The sequence below is a fragment of the Acipenser ruthenus genome, chromosome 13 (genome assembly GCF_902713425.1).
Source record: "Acipenser ruthenus chromosome 13, fAciRut3.2 maternal haplotype, whole genome shotgun sequence".
NCBI classification, from domain to species: Eukaryota; Metazoa; Chordata; class Actinopteri; order Acipenseriformes; family Acipenseridae; genus Acipenser; species Acipenser ruthenus.
The window spans coordinates 39565408-39590349 of NC_081201.1; the positions used below are offsets into that span (position 1 = coordinate 39565408).

Below are 24942 nucleotides of genomic sequence, written 5' to 3' on the forward strand. Positions count from 1 at the left end.
CTGGAAGTGTGGAGGCAGGCACAGTCCTGGAAGTGTGGAGGCAGGCACAGTCCTGGAAGTGTGGAGGCAGGCATATTCTTGCTTAGTTTTATCCACAAATGTTGCTTCATCAGGGCAGCAAGTTCTTAAGAGGCTTGCTGGAACAAAATCTTGACAGTTTCCTTTTAAACACAATTAATTTAGGAGGGGATTAATGGCATATAGGGGAGCACTCTACTACTGGGGTTGAAATTCAGTTAACTTGTGAAGTCTACTACTTAGCCCATGGGAGCCGCATCCTGCAGACAGAAACCCTGTGGATAAAAGAAGGAATAGAGACAGAAAGCGCCCTTCCTGTAAGAGCTGGAGTAAAACAATAGCCACACAATTACATCCTTAGCAGTGAATTACATCCACTGCCTACATCAGCAAACTGCAGGAACTACATACAGCATGTACAGTTGCAGACCAAAGTAACGGCACAGTAGAATTCAAGGTAACAGATTAAAAGTATTGAGTAAACTTTAACAAAAAGCAAAACACACAATTTCTAGTGATGTAGCAATAACCTTTATCAAAAAAAAAACTAAGCATAGGGTGCCAATACTTTTGTCTGTGACTATTACAAGGAAACATGGTTTAGTGACAAGCACAGTTGCAATATGGTTTATTATGTGTTTTATAGACAACAAAATAATAATTTTGGCTTTTGCAGTTCATCATACAAAAATATACATCTGAAAAGTGGGTTCAACTTCAACCATCAAAATTAGAATTGATCCCTTTAGGTATGGAAACTGCACCCCCTTTCTGGAAATATTTTATTCAATAGACGCCTGTCTCCAACTGTGAGCAGCTTTATCATCATCATCACCATCATCATCATCACCACCACCATCAATCACCAATCATCATCACAACATGAATCGAACCCAGTGCTTGGCATGTTAACTGGGAGGACTGATCAGAAGGTCTTGGCTGTGTCTCTGTTTTATTATAAAAGTTTACCATGGTCCAAAAACAAATGTATCCAAAAACAATAGATCACAAAAAGAGGTTTTTATAGAAACAGATTTGGTGTACTGCAGTGCCACATTCAACTTGAAATATGACATATGAATCCCCTTACAGGAATGAAAGGCTAAAACCATGACTCCTTAATACCCCCAGGCTTTACCCCACAGGCATAGTTCTGCTAACTCCTCTTCATGGTGTGTGATTCGGTTTTAGTGCAATCCATTGGGTCCAAACACAAATCTGGTCTTGCCGAAGGTTTCTGTTTGCTAAACATGTCTGGTCACAGAAATAGCGTCAAGTCCCCAATCCAGACCCATTGGTTTTCCTTTTTGAATATAAAGCACATGTTGTTCAATACCGTTATGCATATGTTTGCAGCTTTACTTCCCATTGCAGAGGAGAAACAGAAGCCTATTCAGATAACTGTTAACCGTCTATAGCACAGAATGGCACTGTTGTGTGTGCTCAGGGAAGGGGTCACTTTTCTCAAGCCTGAGTAAGCTTTGTATAGTATACACTGTTGTGTCCTCCCTGGGGTTTTACAGCATAGATTCCCAGACCGAATGCTGCATAAAAAACTGTCTGACATCCTCCCAACACAGCGGTTGCCATAGCTCTGGGCTTGGCGTGACTCTTTGAAATGTTGATTCTTTGAAGCTCGACTGGCCTCAGATGGACCAGTGGCTTTCATCCCTAGTGCTAAATCTCTGTGGCAGTGATTTCCTCGAATCGGATCTCCGCGCTGTGTACCTCGAGGTCCTCCAGCTCTCGGGTCTCCAGCTCCAGGCTCAGCGCCCTCATGGCCCCCTCCAGCTCCCGGTTCCTGCGGTACATCTGTATGTAGTTCTGCTGCAGCTGCTTCTGGTAGCGGATAACCTTCTCCTTCTCCTCCTGCCAGATCCGCCTCTCGTACTCAAAGTTCTCTGACTGGTCCTCGCTCTTCCGCCTCTCATACATCAGCTCTGCCCTCAGCCTCTCCACTTGCTGTTTCAGGCCCTGCAGGGCATCTGCGTTCTGACGCTGGGCTTTGGCTTCATCACTCTCGCATGCCAGGGACTGCTCTTCCTCCCTGTAGCCCAAGCCTGTGGGCGGAGCCAGGCCGAAGCTCCTCCCTAGGCACTGCCCATTGGGGGTTTTCAGCGCTTCCCGAAGACGGACAACCTCCTCCTCCAACCGGCCCACCTTGTCCCTCAGGAGCTCAGCCTCGCTGATGCGGCGCTGCAGTTCGTTCTCACACACCTCCAGCTCCAGGGTGCGTGTGCGGGTGGCTGAGTGCAGCTCCTGGAGGTGAGCCTGGGCGGCCTGCAGCTCGGCCCTGGACTCGCGCAGCTGCGCCTTCAAGGAAACAATCTCACTGGCCTTCTGGCTCAAGTCTGTCTGCAGGTCCTTTAGCTGTTGCTTCAGAAGGGAGATCTCTCCTGACTTCTGGCAAACCTGGGAGGGGATGGGAGGGGAGGGGATTGGACCGGATGGGATGGGACGGGGAGCACAAGCACAGATATTCCTAGTTAGAATACAAGAGTAAACAGATCACTTGTTAAACCTGTTCAGCTATTTCTATGTAGTTTTTTATTATTTAATATTAAAAAAGGAGAATTGTTGTAAAAAGCTTACATCGAATTCTTCTCTCAGTACTGCGCAGAAAATTATTTTACTTTCTATTTCAGAATAATTGTGAAATGACTATGTTACACAAACAGAATATCTTCAGAATCAGAACATGTGCCGTCAGCCGTCTGCTTCTTTTCACTCTGCAGGCCCACCAGCAGCCACCTCAGAGCTACAGCTCTGGGGAACTTACAAGCAGGACCACAGGCGACGGGCCAGTCCACAGGGGTCGCTGGTGCACGGTGAGCCAAGGACACCCTGGTCGACCTAAGCCCTCCCCCACCCCGGCGGCACTCTGCCAATTGTGCACCGCCACCTGGGAGCTTCCGTCCACGGTTGGCAGTGGAATAGCCTGGACTCGAACCAGCGACCTCCAGACTATAGGGCGCATCCTGCACTCCACGCGCAGTGCCTTTACCGGATGCGCCACTCGGGAGCCCCCATACAGATAAAGTTTAATACAAATTCAATTGTCAGCTCTGACTAAAAAGCTGAGAAGGCATGAAAAATAGCAATTCATGCGATTGCAGTGCTATCTGATTTTAAACCCCCCAGGTAATTTCCAGAGCAGGTAACCAGTTGCACCTGATTTCGATGGCATTAATGACACAGAGTTCATGGTGTTCCCTGACGGGGATGGATGCCAATGCTCACCTCCCACTTGGTCTCCTCCAGCCGGGGCCCCAGCTCGGTGTGCTGCTGCTCCATGGAGGCGCACTTCTTCTCCAGGAGCTCCCTCTCCTGAAGGAGCTGGGAGAAGTCATCCTGAAATTTCTTCTTCTCCTGCTGGAGCTGGAAGACCTGCAGCTGCAGGACCTGCTGGGCACGCTGAGCCTTCTGGGAAGCCTGCTTCAGCTTCGAGGAGCAGCTCTGACGCAGGTCCTCCAGCTCCAACTCACAGCGCTTCTGCTTGTCTTCATACACCTGCAGACAGACAGACAGACAGACAGACAGACAGACAAGCAGGCAGGCAGACAGACGATGCATTAGCCGGATTACGATAGGATCTAAATTCTTGTCATCAGATTTTGATAGCAGCTGTACAGCAGTTACTTGGCCAGCAGTCCCCAGCACACCCTCCAGGCTCACCTGACAGATGGCGGCTTCGTTCTCATCCAGGTTACCCCTCAACTGCTGCAGCTCCAGCTCCCTCTCTCTCAGCTTCTCCTCCAGCTCGCGGATCAGCCCCTCCTCCACCTCCACAGGGCCCGGGGAGCGGCCACAGGAGCCGCTGTCCGAGAGGGGCTGCCCCCGGCCGCTCAGAGAGCCGGTGCTCTTGCTGGACGAGGAGCGCCCGCTGTCCGAGTTGGAGTGGCCATGCCTGAGGGCTGCCCGGGAGGGGTCCAGGTGTGCGCTGGGGGCCTCAGTCTGGGACAGGCTGTACCCGGTGCTGCAGGTGGGCAGGCTGGACAGAGAGTTCCTGCCAGAGTCTGACATGGTACAGGACTGGCTGCTGCCGTTGCGCCCCCCACTGTAGGAGCAGCGCTTGTCTGCCGGGAGGAGCAGGTTCAGGCTGCCCTGGCTCTCTGACAGGTTGCTGCCACTCCCTGCACTGCCCCCTGGCCGTGGAGAGAGGTACTGCACAGAGTTTCGGTTCTTGGGCACCACAGGTTTAAAGGCTGTGGGTCGGATTAACATCTTCTCAATGTTCTGGAAATGTAAAAACATTAGGCACACACATTGAATTTCTAACTTCCCTTTTGTATAAGAAGCAGGACCCTCCTCTACAGCAACTGTGATCACCCGAGTCGAGCTGTACCAATGAAACACACTAACAGGAATAGCACAAAGCTGCTCACATAAAACCCTCAGCTAGTCTGTTCTCCGTCTGATACTCTCTGACTGAAGAATTCCAGTTGGAATTAAGAATCCTACAGTTCTTACCCCCAGCCCTGTCCTTCCTAGATAGCATGCTGGTGATGTCACCTAACAGGTATTTTATTAAGAGCAATGAATTACAGGTGGAATTGTGTGCATTGCTTTGCGCATTCGCTTGCTGTACAGAGTGCAGACATAAAAACATGAAGTAGCAGTTTTACTTTGAGCAATCATTTTCCTCAGATTTGTTTTTTGTACGGCATTGCAATTTCATACTGACTCAATGACATCCCGGTTCACCATTAAATTACCCAGCCCTGTTTTGTTTCTCTGCTTTTGTAGTTGAACCACTGTACAGTCTCCACCATGCACAGAGCTCAAGGCCTTTTCTACCAAACGGATACGTCAGAATGTCAGACGATTGGCAGTGTGGAAGCACTGAAGTAAAAGCAGCAACTGGTGTGTGCTCAACATCGCATTAAATTCAGATTCGTTTTTGTTCCATATCACTATGTTGTTACAGGAAGAGTGGTAAGGGTTTATTCTTTCCTTCACATAGTTTAAACATTGCTGTTCATTTGGTGGTTTATATGTTTAAAATGTTAACGTGGCAGCCTTGTTGCTGAGGGGTCCTGGTGTAACAGTTTAAATAAACATTGGAATGTAAAGGGCTGATCAGAGAAATGACTGGGGGAGGGTGATACATCCAAACACACACATAATAAATACAGTAGGCAGAAGTATCTGCTTCATGCCAAGAATACTAGCTATGGGTCAAGTATACGGTACACCAAGGTCAACTGGAATGGGTTATCTAAAGGTCAAATCCCATTACAGACAGAAGGAATGTTGTGTCAGCATTGGCAACATTTATCATTAAGGGACTGAATTAGCCTGGAATTCTCAAAACAATTTAAACCCTGCCTCACCTTTTCCAGTTTTCCGGAAACAGGAATCAGTTTTGGTGGGGGTCCCCTGATATTCCCGTTTGCTGCTTTTGCTTCCCGGAGTTCCTCGGGCTCGCTACAAGGGCTGCTGGGAGTCACGTTATTGTCATTCCAGTCCCCAACAAACTCCTCGTTCAGGTAAGCATAATTACTGTTGCTCTCGGTAACAGGGGCTGCCTTCCTGGCTGGCACACCGCTGACCAGGGGGTCCTTACAGCAGCCGTTCCTGAGCTGCCCATCTTGCTGGCGGAAGACGTTGGGTCCCGACGCTGGCTTGTGGCTCTTGGAGGGGAACTCGGTGGCCCTGCACGGATGCTCTTGATAGGTGCGCCCCGAGATCAGGCTGCTGACCGAACCCATTGCACTGCGGCTGGAGGGGTATCTGGGAACAGCCCGGTGCTGGATATCGATGATGGTGTTCTGGTGATCAATAGGTACGGGCAGAGTCTGCACCAGGGCCATGGGGGCGGCTCACTGTACTCACACACCCTGGGGAAGAAGAACAGGAAGAGTAGGTGGTTACTGAATATATCTATAGAAATTCTACAGGAAGAGACCCCCCTCTTTTGGAAAGAGTAGACGAAAGCCCGTGCAACACAAGGCCTACAGACACACAAGACTGTCCACTGCCCTGATCTTCAGTGCACACCAACTCTCTTGTGTTACATATTTTTTTCAGTTTCGAAGTACAGTACGCAGATTCAAACTCTGAAATCTGTTTCACTGGCTAATCGGAAGGGGTGGGGAGACTGCATATTTGAAATGTTAAGCTGGTCTTGTGTGCTTCCGTAAAAGATGCAATTCCAGGCTGCTGGTTTCTAATGAATTGTAAAACTACACGCTGCACTCAAAAGCAATAGACAGGCAAGAAACACAACCCAGGCCAAAGCAAACAGGAAATCAGTGTCGAGACATGAGGCTTTGAACCTGCCTACTGTAGCGAGATGCAGAGAACGAGACCTGCTCACAAGACAGAGCAGAATGGCCATCTTCCAGAGACCTGCTTACAAGACAGATCAGAATGCCCATCTTCCAGAGACCTGCTTACAAGACAGTGCAGAATGCCCATCTTCCAGAGACCTGCTTACAAGACAGTGCAGAATGCCCATCTTCCAGAGACCTGCCGCTCATCTACTTACTGTATGCAACCACTTTTTAAATGATTATGTCACAACCAAAGAAGCTCTTTCTTTCCCTCCCACAAAATAAATATATATTTTTACAAAGACACTAGAACAGAGTGAAATGCTATATTTATAGCATCTAGTACAGCAGCTACCTGGAAGAGCAGCTTTTTTATGTATGTATTTCTTTTGCCTGCTGAAGCAAGTCGATTTGTAGAGGTACAGCTCAACTTGTTTGTTAAAGTATAAAATGGCACAACGCCACCCGCTGCTGAATGTATTTAAAGAGGACATGCATCGGCTTTGAACCTGGGAGATGGAGGTGGACAATCCTGCAACTTCCATCATGTGTAACACACACTGAAAAGCTGCAACTTATAAATATCTTTTTTTATTTTTATCTGTGCACAAGAGTACTTGTACAGAACAATCTTTAAATACGAGAAACGCTTCAATGAAATAAGAGCACAGAGCAGGACATGTGCACAACAATGACTCGTTCTAAGTGTAGCTGACCATTCAAGCGGACAGCAATTTGCTTTAGGCATCCCATGTGATGTTTGGATGTAGCTGTGAGTATGTGTGCGATACAATGTCTCTTCACAGAGAGAATCAGAAAAGCAGAAACATCCCTCTGCAGTACAGATGGTTTATATCATTTGTCTGGATAGATCAGAGGTGACAGTGTCTGGAGAAAGGTGTGTGTAGAATGAAGCGTGTGTGTGTGTGTGTGTGTGTGCGCGCAAGATAGAACATGTGCATGTTTGTATGTGTGTGTGTGTGCAGGATGGAACATGTGCATGTTTGTATGTGTGTGTAGAACGAAGCATGTGTGTGTGTGTGTGTGTGCAGGATGGAACATGTGTATGTTTGTATGTGTGTGTGTGCAGGATGGAAAATGTGCACGTGTGTGTGTGTGTGTGTGTGTGTGTGTGTGTGTATGTGTTTCCATTCTGATCTGCCTACATCTGTCATCATGGCAAAAATTGATGCTGGCATACCGTGACTAATTCTCATTTTCCCATAACTGATGTCACTAACTTTTAGGAAATGATGCAAGGCTGAAGCTTCTAACCCGTACCCCCATCCACCTCTGTCAACATGCCTCAAGCTTGCTGCAGCCAGCCCAAAGAGGCGGGCAGGTCTTTCAGAGGATAACTATCCAAGGGCTGCTGCACCTGGGTTGGGAAAGGATTGACAGCTTCCTGCTCTGTCAATCGCAAGCAGGAGGATAGACAAGTTAAGCAGCGTTGACCGAGGATCAGCAAGTTCCAATCCTAAACAGAACAGACACCCTTCGTAAATAAAGACCTGCGATGTTTGCTGTACTAGGAAAAAGAGAACCCGAAGGACAGGGGACAGGTATACAGCGAGGATCGGCAGTGCTCTGAATGACCCAGGAACTGATGTCACTTGTCAGCTAAAATAGGAAAGCTAAATTGCACACACTGCAAGTCACTGACTGTCAGGACAGTGCAGCGGTAAGGCGTGATGGAAGATAAACAGGCAGCTTGGCATTGCAACGTTTATGCTAGGCAGTTTCAGCGATGAAGGTGACATCACAGGTGTTTCATCAACATCTCTGTATATGTCACCATGGTTAAGCTCCTCTATGTCCTGTGCAGGCCCTGCCTCAAGAGCACTGCCCCATGTTGGTTAATCTGGGATGGATCCACCCCAATTGGAACAACAGGAGCCCTGGGAAAAAATCTCAAGGGTGCTTCTTCATAGGGGAAGGCAAAGTAGGTCTTACACTCGGCTGGAGAGCCCAAGACGATTACTTATGGATCACTTCACCCTTTTCTCATCTTTCAACTTGAAGAGGCCGCTGACTCTGCCCGGCTCATGCGATTAGAGAGCATCGCCGACTGGAATTGACGACCCCATGGGGACAGGGAGCTCAAGTGCATTTGTGACCTTTCTGTCTCATTCGCTGACCCCTAATCCTTGGCTTTGTTCCTGTTCCTGTGCTGCAGATCCTATACCGAGTTTAACTTTGCATGATTGTTTTTACCGGGAGTATTGGATGGCTTGGGATGAACAAAGGGATTCGAAATCTGAATGGTTAAAGCCCATATTGTATTTTTATTTTTGGTCATTTTGATTATTTCAATTTGAACCAGCAGCCAGTTCGATCATTTCCAAGACCTGGACTTAATTAAAATAATGTTAGCAACCAGTGTTGCTGAGTGGAGACAATGAGACAATCACTTGTGGATTTAAAGGGCTCGCTACTTTGTTAACCGGCGCGTTAAACTCTAAACCGTCACATTCTGCCTGAATAAGTGCGAGTTATTAGAGCCCCCAGTGCACCTGATTTGAACAGCTTTATACAGCAGTGACAATGCCAGGAAGATTCTCTGCAGTTGAAGGAATAACCTACATCTCTTTCCAGCTCCATTTCATCTCATGCTGCTTTATCCTTTCAAAAAGGTGGAGAGCTAGTGGGACTGCTTAGCCTGTTCCTCATAGCAATTTGTTACAAAGAAAGTTTCATTTACCTACCTCCTATGCAGGAATGTATTTTAGAGCCAGTTCAAATCCCTCACACACACACACAAGACCAATTCCATGCAATTGCATATTAGAATTGCTGTTAAAGTTATGTAACTAAGACAAGGTACAGTACACATGTGAAGAAACAGTTGTCTTTTTGTTTGTGTTAGTCAAAAATTTAATAAATCAAAGAGGATCAGATCCTCCCCCAAGTGGACAAGTTGGAATTTAGGGATGAATGCAGTTCAGTGCCTTGAGAGTCCCAGCAACCTGTGAGCTGCCTTGAATCCATCAAGAGAGCAGCTGAGGAACAGCAGTTGGGGCAGCAGTGTGGAGTAGTGGTTAGGGCTCTGGACTCTTGACCGGAGGGTCGTGGGTTCAATCCCTGGTAGGGGACACTGCTGCTGTACCCTTGAGCAAGGTACTTTACCTAGATTGCTCCAGTAAAAAACCAACTGTATAAATGGGTAATTGTATGTAAAAATAATGTGATATCTTGTAACAATTGTAAGTCGCCCTGGATAAGGGCGTCTGCTAAGAAATACATAATAATAATAATAATAATAATAATAATAATGATGTGATGCTGGATATCTGCACCCTGTACATGGACACTCTGCTCAAAAACCAGGCCCTTTGTGCCCAGCCCAGACCCACAGATATGCTGATTCTCCCTTTCAGTCCCAACCAGTCTCTTCTCAAAAGGAATTACTGCCAACGCCCAGGGGGAGCTGCAGTTTTTTTCCGCTGTGCTGCCCCTCTTTAGAAATGCTTGCAAATCCAAGGTTAATCTGAACAACCTCCCTTTTCTCTGGCATTCTCCACAGTCACGCCCACCGACCCCATGCCGTTCAGAAAAGCTCTGCCGGGGGTGATGGCATCGCCTCGTTTTCCATTGAGAAGGACGGGCAGCAATGCAGACCCGGCGGGCTCCATGTCAGATACAACTCAAAGCAGCCCGAGATACTCTTCACTCATTGGGTCCGATTGGACCAGTCCCGTTCCTATAGGCTCACGTTGCACATCTGTCAAACAGGACCACCTGTGTGAACTCCTTGTTCTTCAGCCCTTCCCCAACTGGGTTTGATTGAATAAGGAACAAGGAGAAGCAGCTTGAGCTGCTGCATTCACAAAAGCTTTTAGTCCAGTTCCAGTATGATGTTGTGCCTGGCTTCGGACAACCTTCATGGTTCTAGAACAGATAGAAATGGGTGCATCATACTGAACAGCAAACAGCTTTTACAGCAGAGAACGCCTGGCCAAAAAGCTGGGAAACATGATAGACCAATAAACCGACATGACCAACATCCATATCCCTGAACAGAACCATCAACCCTGGACACCTTCATCAGCACTGTGTAAGAGGAGCACAATGACTGATGGCAGTGACATATATGCCAATGTTCACGTGTAACAGATTGTATAGCACTACTTTGTAAACAATATGTTGACAAGATAATTACAGAAAAATATTTTTTTCTTTTACATGTGGTTTTCAACAAATCATCTCTACTTCTAGGACTTACTGTTTGTAATACAGTGTTCCTTGAATCTGTAAATAATATTTTTGTTCAAACAAAAGATCATTTTTTTAACAAAACCAATTCAGAAAATCTTATTAACACTTCAGTTGGAGGTCCTTTCTCCTCTTGTTCACCAAGGTAAATTCTTAATGCCTCTAATCCTAAATCATTAGGGATGTTAGTATATCCTAGTATATAGACTTACAAGCTTTCATTTTCAGAAATCAATGGAAGATCAGTGACTTTTCTTAAGACATCAGACGTATCCTTTAAGTAAGAAGGTAAAGTTTTAACTAGAGGTGCTATATGGAAATCAACAAATTTAGACAAATGTTTTATAATCCATTGTATCCCTTTTAAACTTCCTGAGTTTGAAATGTTGTAGTTCTTTGCTAAAAGTTTCAATTTGAGTTTTCACTGTCTCCTCTATTACTCGACCCACATCATTGTTGTATTTCTCAGTTATGTCTTCAGAAGGGTCAGTAATATCTGTTCGAACCATGGAAGTTTGTTGTTTGGTAAAATAAAAAATTTACAACATTAAATCCATCGAACAACGATTAAGGATCTGACACCATCTGTCGCAAACATCAGCAACATTCCTACCAGTTGTAGGTTCTTTTTGAAAGCGCAATCCTCTTGGTATCCTCTTATTCCTGAAGTACTCATTCAAAGCTACTGCATGCATAGCCAAGCGGACATCTTTTTTCTTTAGATTCAAAATCCTTAAGCTTAGCTCGTCAATAGTCTCATTAATAGTTTCGGTAACAGTCCCAGAAACCAATATTCTTAACCTCTGTTTAACCCCCAAAGGCTGCTGCAAACCTGATGGCCAGATGCCCACCTTACTGTAAGAGGGAAAGTCATAGTCCATCCATCATCGAAGGGAAGCTGTAAAAACAACAAGTAGCTTACAAGCGTGGGCAGGAGAGTCTGGCTCTACAATTACACTCGGCACAGCCAAGGTATGTTTACTCAGCTCTGAGCAAGAACCTTCCCTCATCACAAGCCAATCTGGGACAGGCTTCAGCTGAAACAGCGGGACTGCAGTTTATTGTTCATGGATACAGTTGGTTTATGCCACAGGGGGACGCCGGCATGTTTTTATGAATCATGTTAACAGTCATGAAACACTGTCAAAATAGAAGGGTTTCAGATCAGCCACACTGAAGAATTGTGCTTTTTCCAGTATATATATATAAAAAAATTTAAAAAGGACTTCCATTTCTCCTTATAAATGTCTTCCTGTTTAATTTGTTTGAATTCCAGTTTGGATACGATTTCCTGTATAATACGCCCGTCTGAAATAGGACAGTGGGAAGTTTAGTACGGTGTGGCATTTGCACAAGACGTTGTTTTGTTTTTCATTTTTGAGAAACTCATAGAGAGAACAGCAGTAGAGCAGAATGTAGCCGTCACATGACAGGAAATGATGAATAGCACTGACCTGCACAGCTCTCACATGACACAAGAGCACCAGAGGCTGCTGCTAGACTTGCTGTTACTGAGCTTAGAAATTCTACCAAGGCACTACACAACTCCATGTCTGTCTACTTGTTTTTTTGGGGTTTTTTTGCAACATTGAGGATGTCAAAATAAGCACGAAGTGTCTAAAACTATTGCTGTGTTCCTTCATCATTCTGAAAAAAAAACAACTAAACAAAACCAGAAAAAAAGAAGAGAAAAATATCATGAGAGACACAGAGACACAGAGAGCGAGAGAGAGATTGAGTTTTGAGTTTCTCCATTGACCAGTGTATAATCCATCATTACCAATGCCTGCTCCTTATGGATCAACATTAACGAACCCTTCCTGCTGTGACCTCTTTCCTTGATTTATTTGTGATCGCTTTAAAAGAAGTTCAACTGATTCAAACATTTAAAATCCTAAAAGGTATAGACAATGTCGACCCAGGGGACTTTTTTGACCTGAAAAAAGAAACAAGGACCAGGGGTCACAAATGGAGATTAGATAAAGGGGCATTCAGAACAGAAAATAGGAGGCACTTTTTTACACAGAGAATTGTGAGGGTCTGGAACCAACTCCCCAGTAATGTTGTTGAAGCTGACACCCTGGGATCCTTCAAGAAGCTGCTTGATGAGATTCTGGGATCAATAAGCTACTAACAACCAAACGAGCAAGATGGGCTGAATGGGGCCTCCTCTCGTTTGTAAACTTTCTTATGTTCTTATGTTCTTAACTGTACAGCTGACCCTGTCTCTTGTGGCAGCAGACCATCTTCTCCATGGCGTTTGCTTTTTGCAGCCCATTTGCCCACTCAGAGTGCTGCTCACAATATAAAACAGAGACTGCATTGACTCGCTGCTCAGTCGTTTATTTTGCCAATGCCGTAATGTGTTTTTAAAGTGATCCAAGTGCAGAACAGAATCCACCATTTTGGCACGAGAAAAAAAAAAATAGAAAAAGTAGAAAAGCACATTTGTTAGGCAAAATGTGTAAACGTTCCTCTTTGGAAAACCTAAATCGTTTCTTGTTTTAAAACGACAACCTGAGTGAAAGGAAAAGCTGCAGCTTTCCAGCGGCTCTGGAGATCAGCCCGAGGGCAGTAGAATAGAATGGCTACAGTGTGGAGTAGTGGTTAGGGCTCTGGACTCTTGACCGGAGGGTCGTGGGTTCAATCCCAGGTGGGGGACACTGCTGCTGTACCCCTGAGCAAGGTACTTTACCTAGATTGCTCCAGCTTTCCAGCGGCTCTGGAGATCAGCCCGAGGGCAGTAGAATCGAATGGCTGCCATGTTATCCCATCAATCCCCTGCTTTGAAAAGGCAGCGCCCTCTTTGTTGCTTTACATTTACCTATAATCCTGGAGGTTTCCAGCCGAACAATGTCTAGTGGCGTAAAACCTCGTCTTCCTCCTGGGTGGTCAAAGAGCTGCAGAGGCAGAATATTAAGTGGCTAATTAAGACGACTGCAGCTAACAAATCAAGACAGGTAGAGCAATGCTAGGAACACCGGTGTAGACAACCCCACGGTGCAACTCACAAACACAATGTACCCTCGCACAACAGGAATAGAAAAGAACACACGTCTTCATGGTGCAGACACACATTTAGAATGTATACAGATTTCCATCATTTGGTTAGAAGGCACTATTATTAAATATAATACATTTTCATAAATAATCTATGTACAGCGCCCTGTAGAAGGAAAACGTAATGTGTTTGGCTGTTCTGGGGGTTTGATATATTATTTATCAAGGCAAATGGACTGGGGCTGCAGAAGTAAAAACAAAAATGCAGGAACCCAATTTTGAAAATGCAACCCTGTTGCATAGTCATACAGACACAGTCATTATTATTGCTTTTATGATGCCAGTACTCAATCTCAAACTTTTTAACTGTACATATTTCTTCCATGGGCATTTACGTCAAAATCATATTGTTCAATAAGTATGCAGGAACATTGCAGCCTCCAGTCTTTTTTATCCCCCAGTAAAGACCTGAAGTCCCATTCACTTCAGAGTCAATAAAACCCAGCAGTGACATGGCATAAAAAAAGAAAGACAAAACAGGAAAGTAAACAAAGTTTTCATTGGATCAGAAACTTTACAGCTTAGTTTTACGACCTTGTTGTTGTCATTCCCTTTCACATACCCCTAACCCCCCCACCCAGTTGTCATGGTATTTAGCGGCCTACTTGCTGTAGGCCGAGATAGGAGCCTCAATGCGGGAGTGTCTGTCTGGCTGACAAGGGGGCAGGCTGGCTCCTTAGCATCTCAATGCAGTGGGGCTCTATTAATCCCTCAGTGAAGTATGAGCTGGAAGCACCATACAAATTATACATAGATAAATAGGCTTTAGATAAACAGAAGCCTTGTTGATGTCTCTGCCTCTTTACAGGGGTTTGTGGGTCTTCCAGGAAAAATGCATAAATAAAGAGCCAAGCGCATTCAGGGGCCGAAAATTGCCATCTGGGTGGACAGTAGCTGCCAATCATTACAGTCTTCTGTTTCACACCGGTCTTCAACTCTTCTGGCAAGCACCCGTATTGAGGTATACACGATTACGTTGCTTGGTAATGGGCTAGGAAAGTTCAGTATCAAAGAGCCTGTCAAAGGTGTCGTGGGAAGTAGCTTAGTGGGGGGAACAATAGAACAAGGAGTTAGAAGATTCCAGTAGCTCCAGTGGGCTGCAGAGTACAGTATGAGTTTAAATCAGCTCAGACCCGGAACACTAAATGGTTGCCAATTCTAAGATCATGGTAATATCGCTACACAGGTACAGCATTGAGCCCGCCACAACATTCACACTCACACCAGCTCAATTATTTCTGTTTTTTCTTTTCAGTGAGTCAGCACGATGCTGAAAGAGAAGATAACCATTTGTTGCTAACTATTACAAAGCCATCTTTCAACACAAAGAAAAATCAGTGGCTTCAAAGAACAGGCTCTCTCAAGCCCCACTAGCTCAACCCAGAGAACAGCAGTGGAGCATGTAGAGGCATGCGAGCAGCAGCACACAATAGAAAGTGCGCAGCTTCCCAAAGCACTCTGGGGAAGCCCTATCAGGGCACTGAGTACCAGGTAAGTGACACAGAGAGACCAATCACAGCGGCCTTGGGTTCTGCCCTACAACCACGGCTCTGCTTCAAGAACAAAGGAGGCCAATTAAGCAAGCAGTCACATTGGATACAGCCTGAGAGTTTAAAGCAGAGCCCCTAATGTGGATGACACAATGCGACCCGCACATTCCTCAGGCACACCCAACCAAAGGAGAGTGGCTTTTCCTACAGTATAGGACCACTATTATATTATTACTATGAAGATTCAGAGTGGCATGCATTTAGAAGAGAAGCAATGCAAGTATAGACTTTCAGGTTTGTTTTTAAACAGAGTGGGTCACCTCTGACTCTTTCAGCACTGCAGATCTATATACAGTACAGGTCTATAAAGGACATCTCTCAGAGCTGTTGAACGCTCTAGCAGTGAATGTGAATTGCACTGTCTGTTCTCGCTCTTGTAAACCAACGAATGGAGTCCTTTTCTGATGCCAATAACAAGAAAGAAAAAGAAAGCCTTGGCTATTATACCTTAGTAAATCGGCCATTATTTCGACAGTCTTACACTGTGTTCTCTCCTCCAGTTCTGCGTTTGTGGTTCATGTCACCAGACCCTTACAATGGAAATGGATCATTATTCTGTACTGTGTTTCTTGTGTTAATTGTATTGTTATTATGCAAACATTCTGCAAGACTATGTGGGGTTGCATCTCCTCCTTCTCCTGCTCTTCCATATTAAAAGCGCCCATGCAGATCTCAGCAGGCTGGAAGAACTCACTGAAGAGGAAGATCCTGTTTACAGGACCGGTAATGAAAACAAATGTGGGAGAGCCTGATGTGAGAGCGACAGCAAAGGAGAGAGGAGCTAACAAAAGATAAACAGAGTCCCAAAGCACCCAACTGTGTAGAGCAGAGTCCTCATCCTGAACTGGGCCCCAGTGCTGTCCATCACACACCTGCCCCAAGACATACACTGAAGCAGAAGAAACTTCAACAAAACAAACAAGAGACAACAGTTTTTTCAGAAACAGCATAAACTAAAAGGAGCTCATTTGGACACACATTCCAACATTTGCTAATCTTGATGCATTATCATCTGGTGGGACTCAATGTACAGTAATGCTCAGGTCTTGTACAACACTTGACTTTTCTATCTGGTTTTAAGTCCAGTAATACTTTTATTTGAAGACGGTTCCCCTGTAGTAAATTAACACATGCTTTCTGGACATTGGGACACAAGAAAGTTACAAAGGCAAACTAGTCTTTCCCAGAATTGTTGCTACACAGAGACACGTTTAGACACATCACTGCTTCCACACCACACTTCCTTTTTCTTTTGCCAAAAGAAAGTCTGTTCAGTGTCTGTTTGGGAATACAGTATCATACTTCTTTGAAGTGTTTTCTTAGTTGATTTTGCCCTCTTTGATCAGGTTATGGGCATTTCATACAGTACATTTCCCCTAGTGACTCACGGTTCTCCCCCACCCTATTAACTAAATCTTGGACTCATGAAGTTCTTTTACTGAGGAGATTTCAGCTGCCTCTTGGGAGGCAGGTCTGGGAACGTGAAACAATGCCAGTGATTCCACAAGAGCAGAAGCACAGGAAGGTTAAAGGAGTCCCAGAGGTTCCCTTTCTCCCTCCTCCCCAGTAGCAACAAGAACCGAAGAGGTAGAATGAGCACCGCGCCGGCTCGGGCGCTGCACTGCCGTCACTAAACCCAGCAGTGTGACACTGCAGCCTAAGAGGAAGGTGTTATTTATTGCATGATTGGTTAAAAGAATTTGGAAACGGTTTAATGTCACCCCTCTGAACTCCATGGTCACAGGTCAGGAGTGAAAGCCCTGCTTCATCTTTTAAACGCAGTGTGCAGCAGAGCCACTGGGAAGAAGAGGACATCTCCAGAAATAGATCTGCATTCGTTTCACAAAAACAACCAACACATCTGTCAATGTCATCTCTCTGTTACTGAAAGAGCATTTTGCTGGAAATCAAACTCCTATATGAAAGTTCAGGATTAATTGAGATCAGGGGAAAGGCAGAGTGTGTGATCTCAGTTTATTTCAAGTCACCGGACTATCTCACTCTGTTTTTAAAGTAAACACACATGACGATTGCTTTAGAATTAGCTGCAATTTTGCAGGTTGCCAATTTGGTAAAAATAAAAAAGATCAAGAGACAGGCTGGATTGATATGCAGTGGTGGCTGTGGAGGAGCCTGGGACTGCTCCTGTCCCACCCCAGCAAGTAAAGCTAGATAGATTAATACCATTAATATTGCAATGTTGCTGGCAAGTGACCCTGCAGCCAGACAGCACATTGCCCAGTGTAAAGCAGAAACACATGCCTGCAACACAAAATGACACCAGTTTCATTGTACATGATAAAAAGGCAGCCCTGTGACAGGAGGCCAGCGTCTTCCTTCCTGGATGGGATCTGAAGCTGCAATGATGTGAACAAGCTGAAACACGATTAGCCTTACACAGGACTCCTCTGCTTGGGCAGCTCTGTGTCCGACTCACAGGAGCAGAGCTCACTTAGCAAGACTTTAAATCGCTTGACGCCTCTGGGGCTTTTGAAAGAATTCCCCAAGCTAGTCACATCTCCTTTCCACAGAGGGACAGAGCACCTTGTTTTACAGCTGGGTGGGACTGAGACTTGGGTGGGAAGTGATTTATCCCCAGAGGATCACACTTAAACAATTGTTGGACTGCATTAGAAAAAAAGAGGAAAAAGTAGTATCTTCACCTCAGTATCCCCCAGTCTTTACTTTAACCCTTTACTGCCATGGGTTAACCCTCACCCTAACCCTAACTGACTCCCCTGCCTTTTAGCTCTGACCCTCACCCTAATCCCAGGCAATCCTAGCACAGTTCCAACTTTGAATCTGTGGACAAGCTAATCCATTAGCAAACTACAAAACCAATTCACCGCTCTCAATCCTTCACCTTCTAAAAACAGTGTGTTCTACAGTTTAGTTATATTTCATGAACACAGCACTGGAGGGTTGAAATATGAACCACGTCATTACGTTATACTACAACTGTAACCACCATTGTGTTTTAACAGCCCTGTGCAATGGATCCTGATCTGCTCAGAATGTCACGCATCCTTTGTCCAATAATGCGGCTCAGATAACTTGGGCAGATTTAGACAGAGGTTAGTGAGTGTGTCTAACAATCCAGGTAATCAGTGCACCTTGATTACAGTCTCGAGACACAGAACACAAATGTTCATTTCCCTGACAGCTTTTATTCAAGGACTTTAGCAAAACCCTGACTCCAAATCGTAGCAGAAAGAATAGCTAGACATTAACGCTGTAGTGTTAAATCTGCCTAACAAAATAACCACAAAGTGGATAGAGATTGCTTTTACAGTCTTATTTATAAACCCTGGGTTTGCTGAACTGCAACGGCAAACCACAGAAGTGGATTAGCCAGTGTGGTTCAGAAGGATTTGTAACTCAAACAGAATCCTGCACAAAGTTTCATTTTGCATTTTGATTTGCTCTGCCCCATGAGTGGGTGGCTGTGTTCCCAAAGCTTCAGACCGGGTTGTTTTTTATGACCCCCCCTCACACACACACACACACAGTTAACTTTCCCTTCTGCAGCTCTCCCCTCTCCCCCTCAGTGAGCTTGGTTTACAATCACATACCGCTCTTTGCCTCCTTCATTTCTGAATCCTCTGTCCGGCTGAAACACTCCCAATCCAAACACCACACTGCGTTTCTTCCACTTCTTTTAGATAGATTTTTCTCACTTTTCTTTGTGTTTCAAACGAGTGCCGTTCCGTCAGAATCGTCCACTGCTGGAGTTTGAATGAGAGCTCCTTCCTCTCCTAATGCCTGCACTTGCACCCGCCCCTTTCCATCTCCTCCTCCTCTCTCTCACACTCTCTCTCTCCTGTCAGAGCGACTCTGAATAACCCTGTGGAGTCCGGCCCCCTTAAAGCTTCTCTCATTACCAGCCGCAGGACACAAGGAAAGGGGGGGGGGGGGGGGGGGGGGAACTGTGCATCTTTCTACCCATATAGAGTTTTACTGCTACTTCCATAATCATTAGTAGGTTATTTATTATTACATTTTAGTCTGATGATCTGTTTTGTGATATATCTGTGGGAGAGAAGACACTGCAGGATTCAAATACAAAATATAATTAAAACATCAAAAATAATTCAAACTGCGACTACTTTAACCAGGACAAAAAAAAAGATGAAGAGAGAATTCTTATTTTCTTTGGACCCCAGCTAAAGATTCATCTCCTCAAGCTGAGCAGAGCCACCCAGTTTGAAATGCTGAGTACAGTTTAATTGTAACACGTTTAGCCCAGGTTATACCTTCCACATGAACAGACTCTGGGCAGAAACTGAATTCATCATGTGAGGAGGGCAAGTCTACAATGAGCTGCTGCTTCCACAGGCTCTTTGTGCATGCAGGTTCCAAGCACTGCAATACAAGCAAGCTCCTTCCACATTCCACATGAACCATCCAGCATGGATACCGTCACGTGTTACACGGGAACCATCCAGCATGGATACCGTCACGTGTTACACGGGAACCATCCAGCATGGATACCGTCACGTGTTACACTGGAACCATCCAGCATGGATACCGTCACGTGTTACACTGGAACCTTCCCGCATGGATACCATCATGTGTTACACGGGAACCATCCAGCATGGATACCGTCACGTGTTACACTGGAACCATCCAGCATGGATACCGTCACGTGTTACACTGGAACCTTCCCGCATGGATACCATTTCAGACAGGGTCAGAGGGGTCCAAAACAAGAAACAAAACCACTGACTCACAGCTAACACTTCCAATCTCGACAGCTCGGGCTCCTAGCAGCACAGCTCCAGATCACTGAGCTGCAGAAAGAAATGAGCCTGTGCATAACGACAGCTCTGCAAATACTTTGGATAGCCCAGCCGAGTCCTGACACTTCACTCTGCAGAGAGGAGGGGGTGGGGGTCCTGCCACTTCACTCTGCAGAGAGGAGGGGGTGGGGGTCCTGCCACTTCACTCTGCAGAGGGAGAGGAGCGGGTGGGGGTCCTCGGCACAGATTATGAGGGGGACGGGGTAGAGCAGTCTATCAGTTGAAGCAGCGGACTGGGGTTCAAATCCCAGTTTTACCACTGATGGAAGCAGAGGCACCACCCTGGAACTAAACTTTTAGTAATGTTCCGTCAGATCAGTGAGTCTGATAACCAGCTTCACTGTGTGTGTGTGTGTGCATCCCTATACATCCCTGTGTGTCTGCATCCCTGAGTGTGCATCCCTGTACCTCCCTGTGTGTGTATCCCTGTGTGTGTGCATCCCTGTACCTCCCTGTCTGTGCATCCCTGCATGCCTGTGTGTGTGTGCATCCCTGTGTGTGCGTATGTATCTCTGAATGCATCCCTGTGTGTGTGCATCCCTGTACCTCCCTGTCTGTGCATCCCTGCATGCCTGTGTGTGTGTGCATCCCTGTGTGTGTGTATGTATCCCTATATGCATCCCTGTGTGGAAAGTTCAGTTTATGCCAGACAATGAGATCACAGTCCAGGGAATGATGGCTACCAGCTGCTGAGGAAACGGAAGGAGAAACCTTAAAGCTGCAGCATCCGATTTCAGGAGGCCCTGAACCTGCCTGTTAAAACTTGCAATAATATACAGAACTCAGCTGAGACAGCCCTGTGTCCTTGTTTGCATCTCTCCTTCCTTCTTTCAATTCTTTCATCCCAATCCCTTCCTTGCTTGCTTTCGCATCCTCAGCTGAATTCACGCTAGCTGTAAGGAAACATTGTTGCACTGCACTTGGAGTGTGTGGATAAAAAAACATCTGGGTTTATTTATTATAAGTGAAGTGTTTATAAAATCCAAATACATTTTTTTCCACATTAGCTATGTTTACTGCAGGATCTTAATTTTCCAAATCATTTCCCTCTAGTTGCACTTCACATTACAATATTGTTTTGCTAAAAAGAACAAAGTACTGATTCAGATGCAGTACAGTTAAATACATCATTGTAAATAATAATACATTATTAGTTTCGGTATGTTAAATTAAAAAAGAAAGACAGTTTTGTCTTAGGAGTTATACAGTTAACAAGACATTCTTAACTGAATTATGGTTTGTTTTTTGTTTTTTTGTTTTTTTAAATGTACCTTCAGGTTTACACATTAAGATCTTATGCTGAACCTGACTCAGTGTTGCCCCCCCCTCGCTCTCTCACTCGTTCTTTCAACATGAAACCCGATTCCCTCCTCGGGTCAGCCTGACACCTGTTCCCTAGCTCAGACCCCATGTCACTGGGAAGACAGCCCTCTCCCCCCCATATGGGAAAGAATAAAACAAACTCTTCTTTACATGAGGACATATGAAGGCTGCAAATGCATGATGGCCTCATATGAGGATGTCATGTTCCCCCGGTATAGCAATGGAAATAAATAAATTATTTATTTTGTTATTTTCAATATTTCATGCATGAAAGGGTTAAAGCTTCAATTTTACAGAATAGTGCCTGCTTAGTCATTGTATCATGCTTAATATGTTATATACATTTTTAATAACCAGATACAGAATATCTATGGTGAAGATGATACACACTCTATAAACAGATACAGAATATCTATGGTGAAGGTGATATACACACTCTATAAACAGATACAGAATATCTATGGTGAAGGTGATATACACACTCTATAAACAGATACAGAATATTTATGGTGAAGATGATACACACTCTATAAACAGATACAGAATATCTATGGTGAAGATGATACACACTCTATAAACAGATACAGAATATCTATGGTGAAGGTGATAGACACACTCTAACCAGGGCACCTGCATTAGTGACACGACATGACCGTGGGTCACAGTGATCTGCTTCTCACGCTGCTGACTCACATGTGTTCTTGATATTCTTCGCTGGTATACTGTATGCTTATGAACATAGATATTTCAATGTTACAAGCACATTGATCATATTGAGATCCAGTAGACACTGGAGTTCATCTGAAGGGCTTCTAGTTCAGAAGGTTCCAGAGATTCAGATATGCACAGATTCAGCTGCAGATACGGGTATAAATAGCTGTGCATGCTGTGCATTGTGGGAGACGACTCCTATCCGTTCTCCAGGACTGACCTCTCTCTCGTTTAGTCATTCCTCAGCTCATCTTCAATAGCACTCAGAACGGTACCCTGCCATTTGTAACACTTGTTTTGCAGCTCTGTTGACCAGCATCAATCACAGCAGAGTACCGCCCCAGTATCACAGAGCACACAGGCGCTGATGGGAATAAAGAGAACAGCCCGGGCCTCACTATTAACACAGACACTCGATAGAAAAAAAAAAGGATGTAACACAAGCCGTCTACATAAAAAAAAAAAAAAATCATGACGTCATAAATCTTCAGGCAGGGAATCACAAAGGGAGGGGTGGCAGGATCAGGCAGTGTGTCAGGACTGTTTACATTGCCAGGGAGCCAAATCACTTTCCATTAACTCTCAGCATGCTGCCTCGTTTGGGTTTCTTTGTTTCTGTGGTATAACATGAAGGCAGTCATCGGCTTTTGTGGCTAAATTCAGTAATGGGGTTCTGTGCTAATCCATGTGAAGAGAATCAGGGTAGCCCTTAACGCTTTAAGTTCCTGAGACAAGTATGGCAACAATCTACTCCGGACATTACAGGGTTAGCGTGTCCAGGATGCTACACGGTTGCTATAGAAACTACAGGTACATGTGTTTGCGGGTACAGTGGCGGGGGGGGGGGGGGGGGGGTCAACCCTCAAATTCATTTTAATGATTGTCTTTAAAAAAAACAGGAACATTGAGGACAGGCAAAAAAAAAAACATGTCAGTGCCGGACGGGTTCAAAAAATTGACCCACACATCATTTTAAAATTTTGATGAGAAAAAGACAGACGACATTTAACTTTGTCCGAATTCAACAAGGAGAGCCCTGTCTACAGACACAAACTGTACTAAAGACGTGCTGCTCCACTCGGCGTTTCAAACCTACAGTAGATTTCTAGGGGGGGTTCTTGCATTTGCAGTATCGTCTGGCAGTGCAGCAAGCTGGATGTAATTCTCTTGTCCTCTGATCAGTTTAAGCACCAAAATCCAGCCGCTTCTGTTTGCGATGAGGATGTAAAATGAAGTGCTCCTCACAAGCACGGCAAGACCACAGGACCTATTGTCCCGGCCGGCCCTCTGTAACCGTGTGATGAAAGCAGCCTGCACTGGAAAGCGCATTCCTGGGAGACAGGAACCACAATACCTGACCTTTGCCACTGCAGACCCAGCAGACTAACCCTGTATAGAAACACTCACAGAGCCCCAATTCAGCACCAGCGGGCCCCAAACAGTCCTGCGCAGGCAAACACTGTAACCATCATCCATCACAGACCTGGGCTTTGTGCGCTCACACTTCAGTGTGCCACTCACAGTTTCTATGGGGGTCCATTTCAATTCAGTGACCTACAAAATGAATCCCATTCATCAGAGCCAAGGGTGCAAGGGCTATCTCCACTGGATACCATCTCTTGTGGGCAAAGCCATTGAAGTTTTTTGTTTTTTTTCAGTGGCTGAAACTGATCTGCTTGGACCTCAGAAGCCCAGCAAGTTCTGATCAATACTTTGATGGGCGATGTCGAGGGAGCGCTTCTCTGCAGTACGTAGTGGTGGCTGTGACTTGGGTTGGGAGCACACAACCCTCTGGTAGGACGTGTATAATGTAGCTACTTCACAAGAACAGCGGAGTGTGCAGCCTGTAACTTTGTGTTCCGACGACATGATTCTGCAGCAGGTCTATTGTTGCTCTGATAAATCCATGATATACATGATCTGAACGTCTCTCTAATATTTAGCTCTACAATAACCACTCCGATCCACGCCTAGAGCCACAACCACTTTGACATACAGCTAAAGCTATGTAAACAAACTGGGTGTAAAGAACATCTGGACATGCTAAGACACGGCACGCAAGAATGTAGCAAACAAACCAGCAAGGTAATCTATTCTGGGATGAAATAAATTGAACATGAAAATGGGACACTGAAGCTCAAACAGTTACAGCTAACTAAAGCTCAAACACTGCATTCAAAAAATCCCCTTTGAAACGTAATCAATAACGCATTAAAATGTGCTTCCAGAGGTTTCTGACAAACAAACTAAACACCATACTTGAAGAAAGGATTTTGAATATATCGATTTCACATAAACCAGTATTCAGAATAATGATCATTATTTTATTTTTAGAGAATGTTGATGCTGAACAAGGTTCTTATCTTGTTTGATATGTGATATCAGATTCTACTGGTTTAACAACAACTCAACACTGCCACCTTCTGACATCCTGCCACAGTACACTTAAGAACAGATTATAACACATCCACGCAACTCTGTCGCATGCTTCCCCACTCGACATGGATTCACACGACAGTATACAAACTAAACAGGAAAGTGTCTTCTAAACGTCCCATTGCTTTTCCTTCATTTATTAACTTATTCCAGTCTTAGCCCTGGTCTGCTCCCTGAATGTCTGCTGTGACAAGCTGAACAACAGTTCCCTTCTTTAAAAATAAAAAAAAACACAAGACTAAATTAATTCACCTTCACTGAAATAAAATCCTGTTTTTATGATTTGTTTTATTATTGTCCATGATTTGCCTCCAGCCCCCAACACTTTCCCTCACATAGACACCACACACTTCACTCCTGTTATTCAAACACAGGAATGATTTTGTGAGTGTTTTTCAAATGCCTTTGCTTGACCTGCATGCCTTTGATCAGGATGTCTGGTGAATTTCTGTACAGTTAACTCTGCCCAGGACAAAACAGAAAACATCCTTTTTAAAAACCCAATTCACCCTGCATGCGTGGAAAAGCGACGCAAGGAGGGCGGTGAATTGGATGGGA

At 45.0% G+C, this 24942-nt stretch overlaps 1 protein-coding gene across 3 annotated transcripts in view; it reads right to left on the reverse strand.

Moving 5' to 3' along the window:
* Positions 1–617: 617 nt before the first annotated feature.
* LOC117417798 (leucine zipper putative tumor suppressor 2 homolog) overlaps positions 618–24942 on the reverse strand; it is a 32053-nt gene continuing 7728 nt past the window's right edge. For 2 of the 3 annotated variants that reach the window (XM_034030122.3, XM_034030121.3), the window contains exons 2-5: positions 5352–5858; positions 3694–4254; positions 3259–3528; positions 618–2430 (exon numbers count right to left, since the gene is read on the reverse strand). In XM_034030122.3, coding sequence (XP_033886013.2) covers positions 1696–2430; positions 3259–3528; positions 3694–4254; positions 5352–5831 — 2046 coding nt within the window. In that variant the 5' untranslated portion in view covers positions 5832–5858 and the 3' untranslated portion in view covers positions 618–1695. Of the gene's footprint in view, positions 2431–3258; positions 3529–3693; positions 4255–5351; positions 5859–18687; positions 18905–24942 lie in introns of those variants that run through there. The other variant, XM_034030120.3, reaches the window with a different exon arrangement.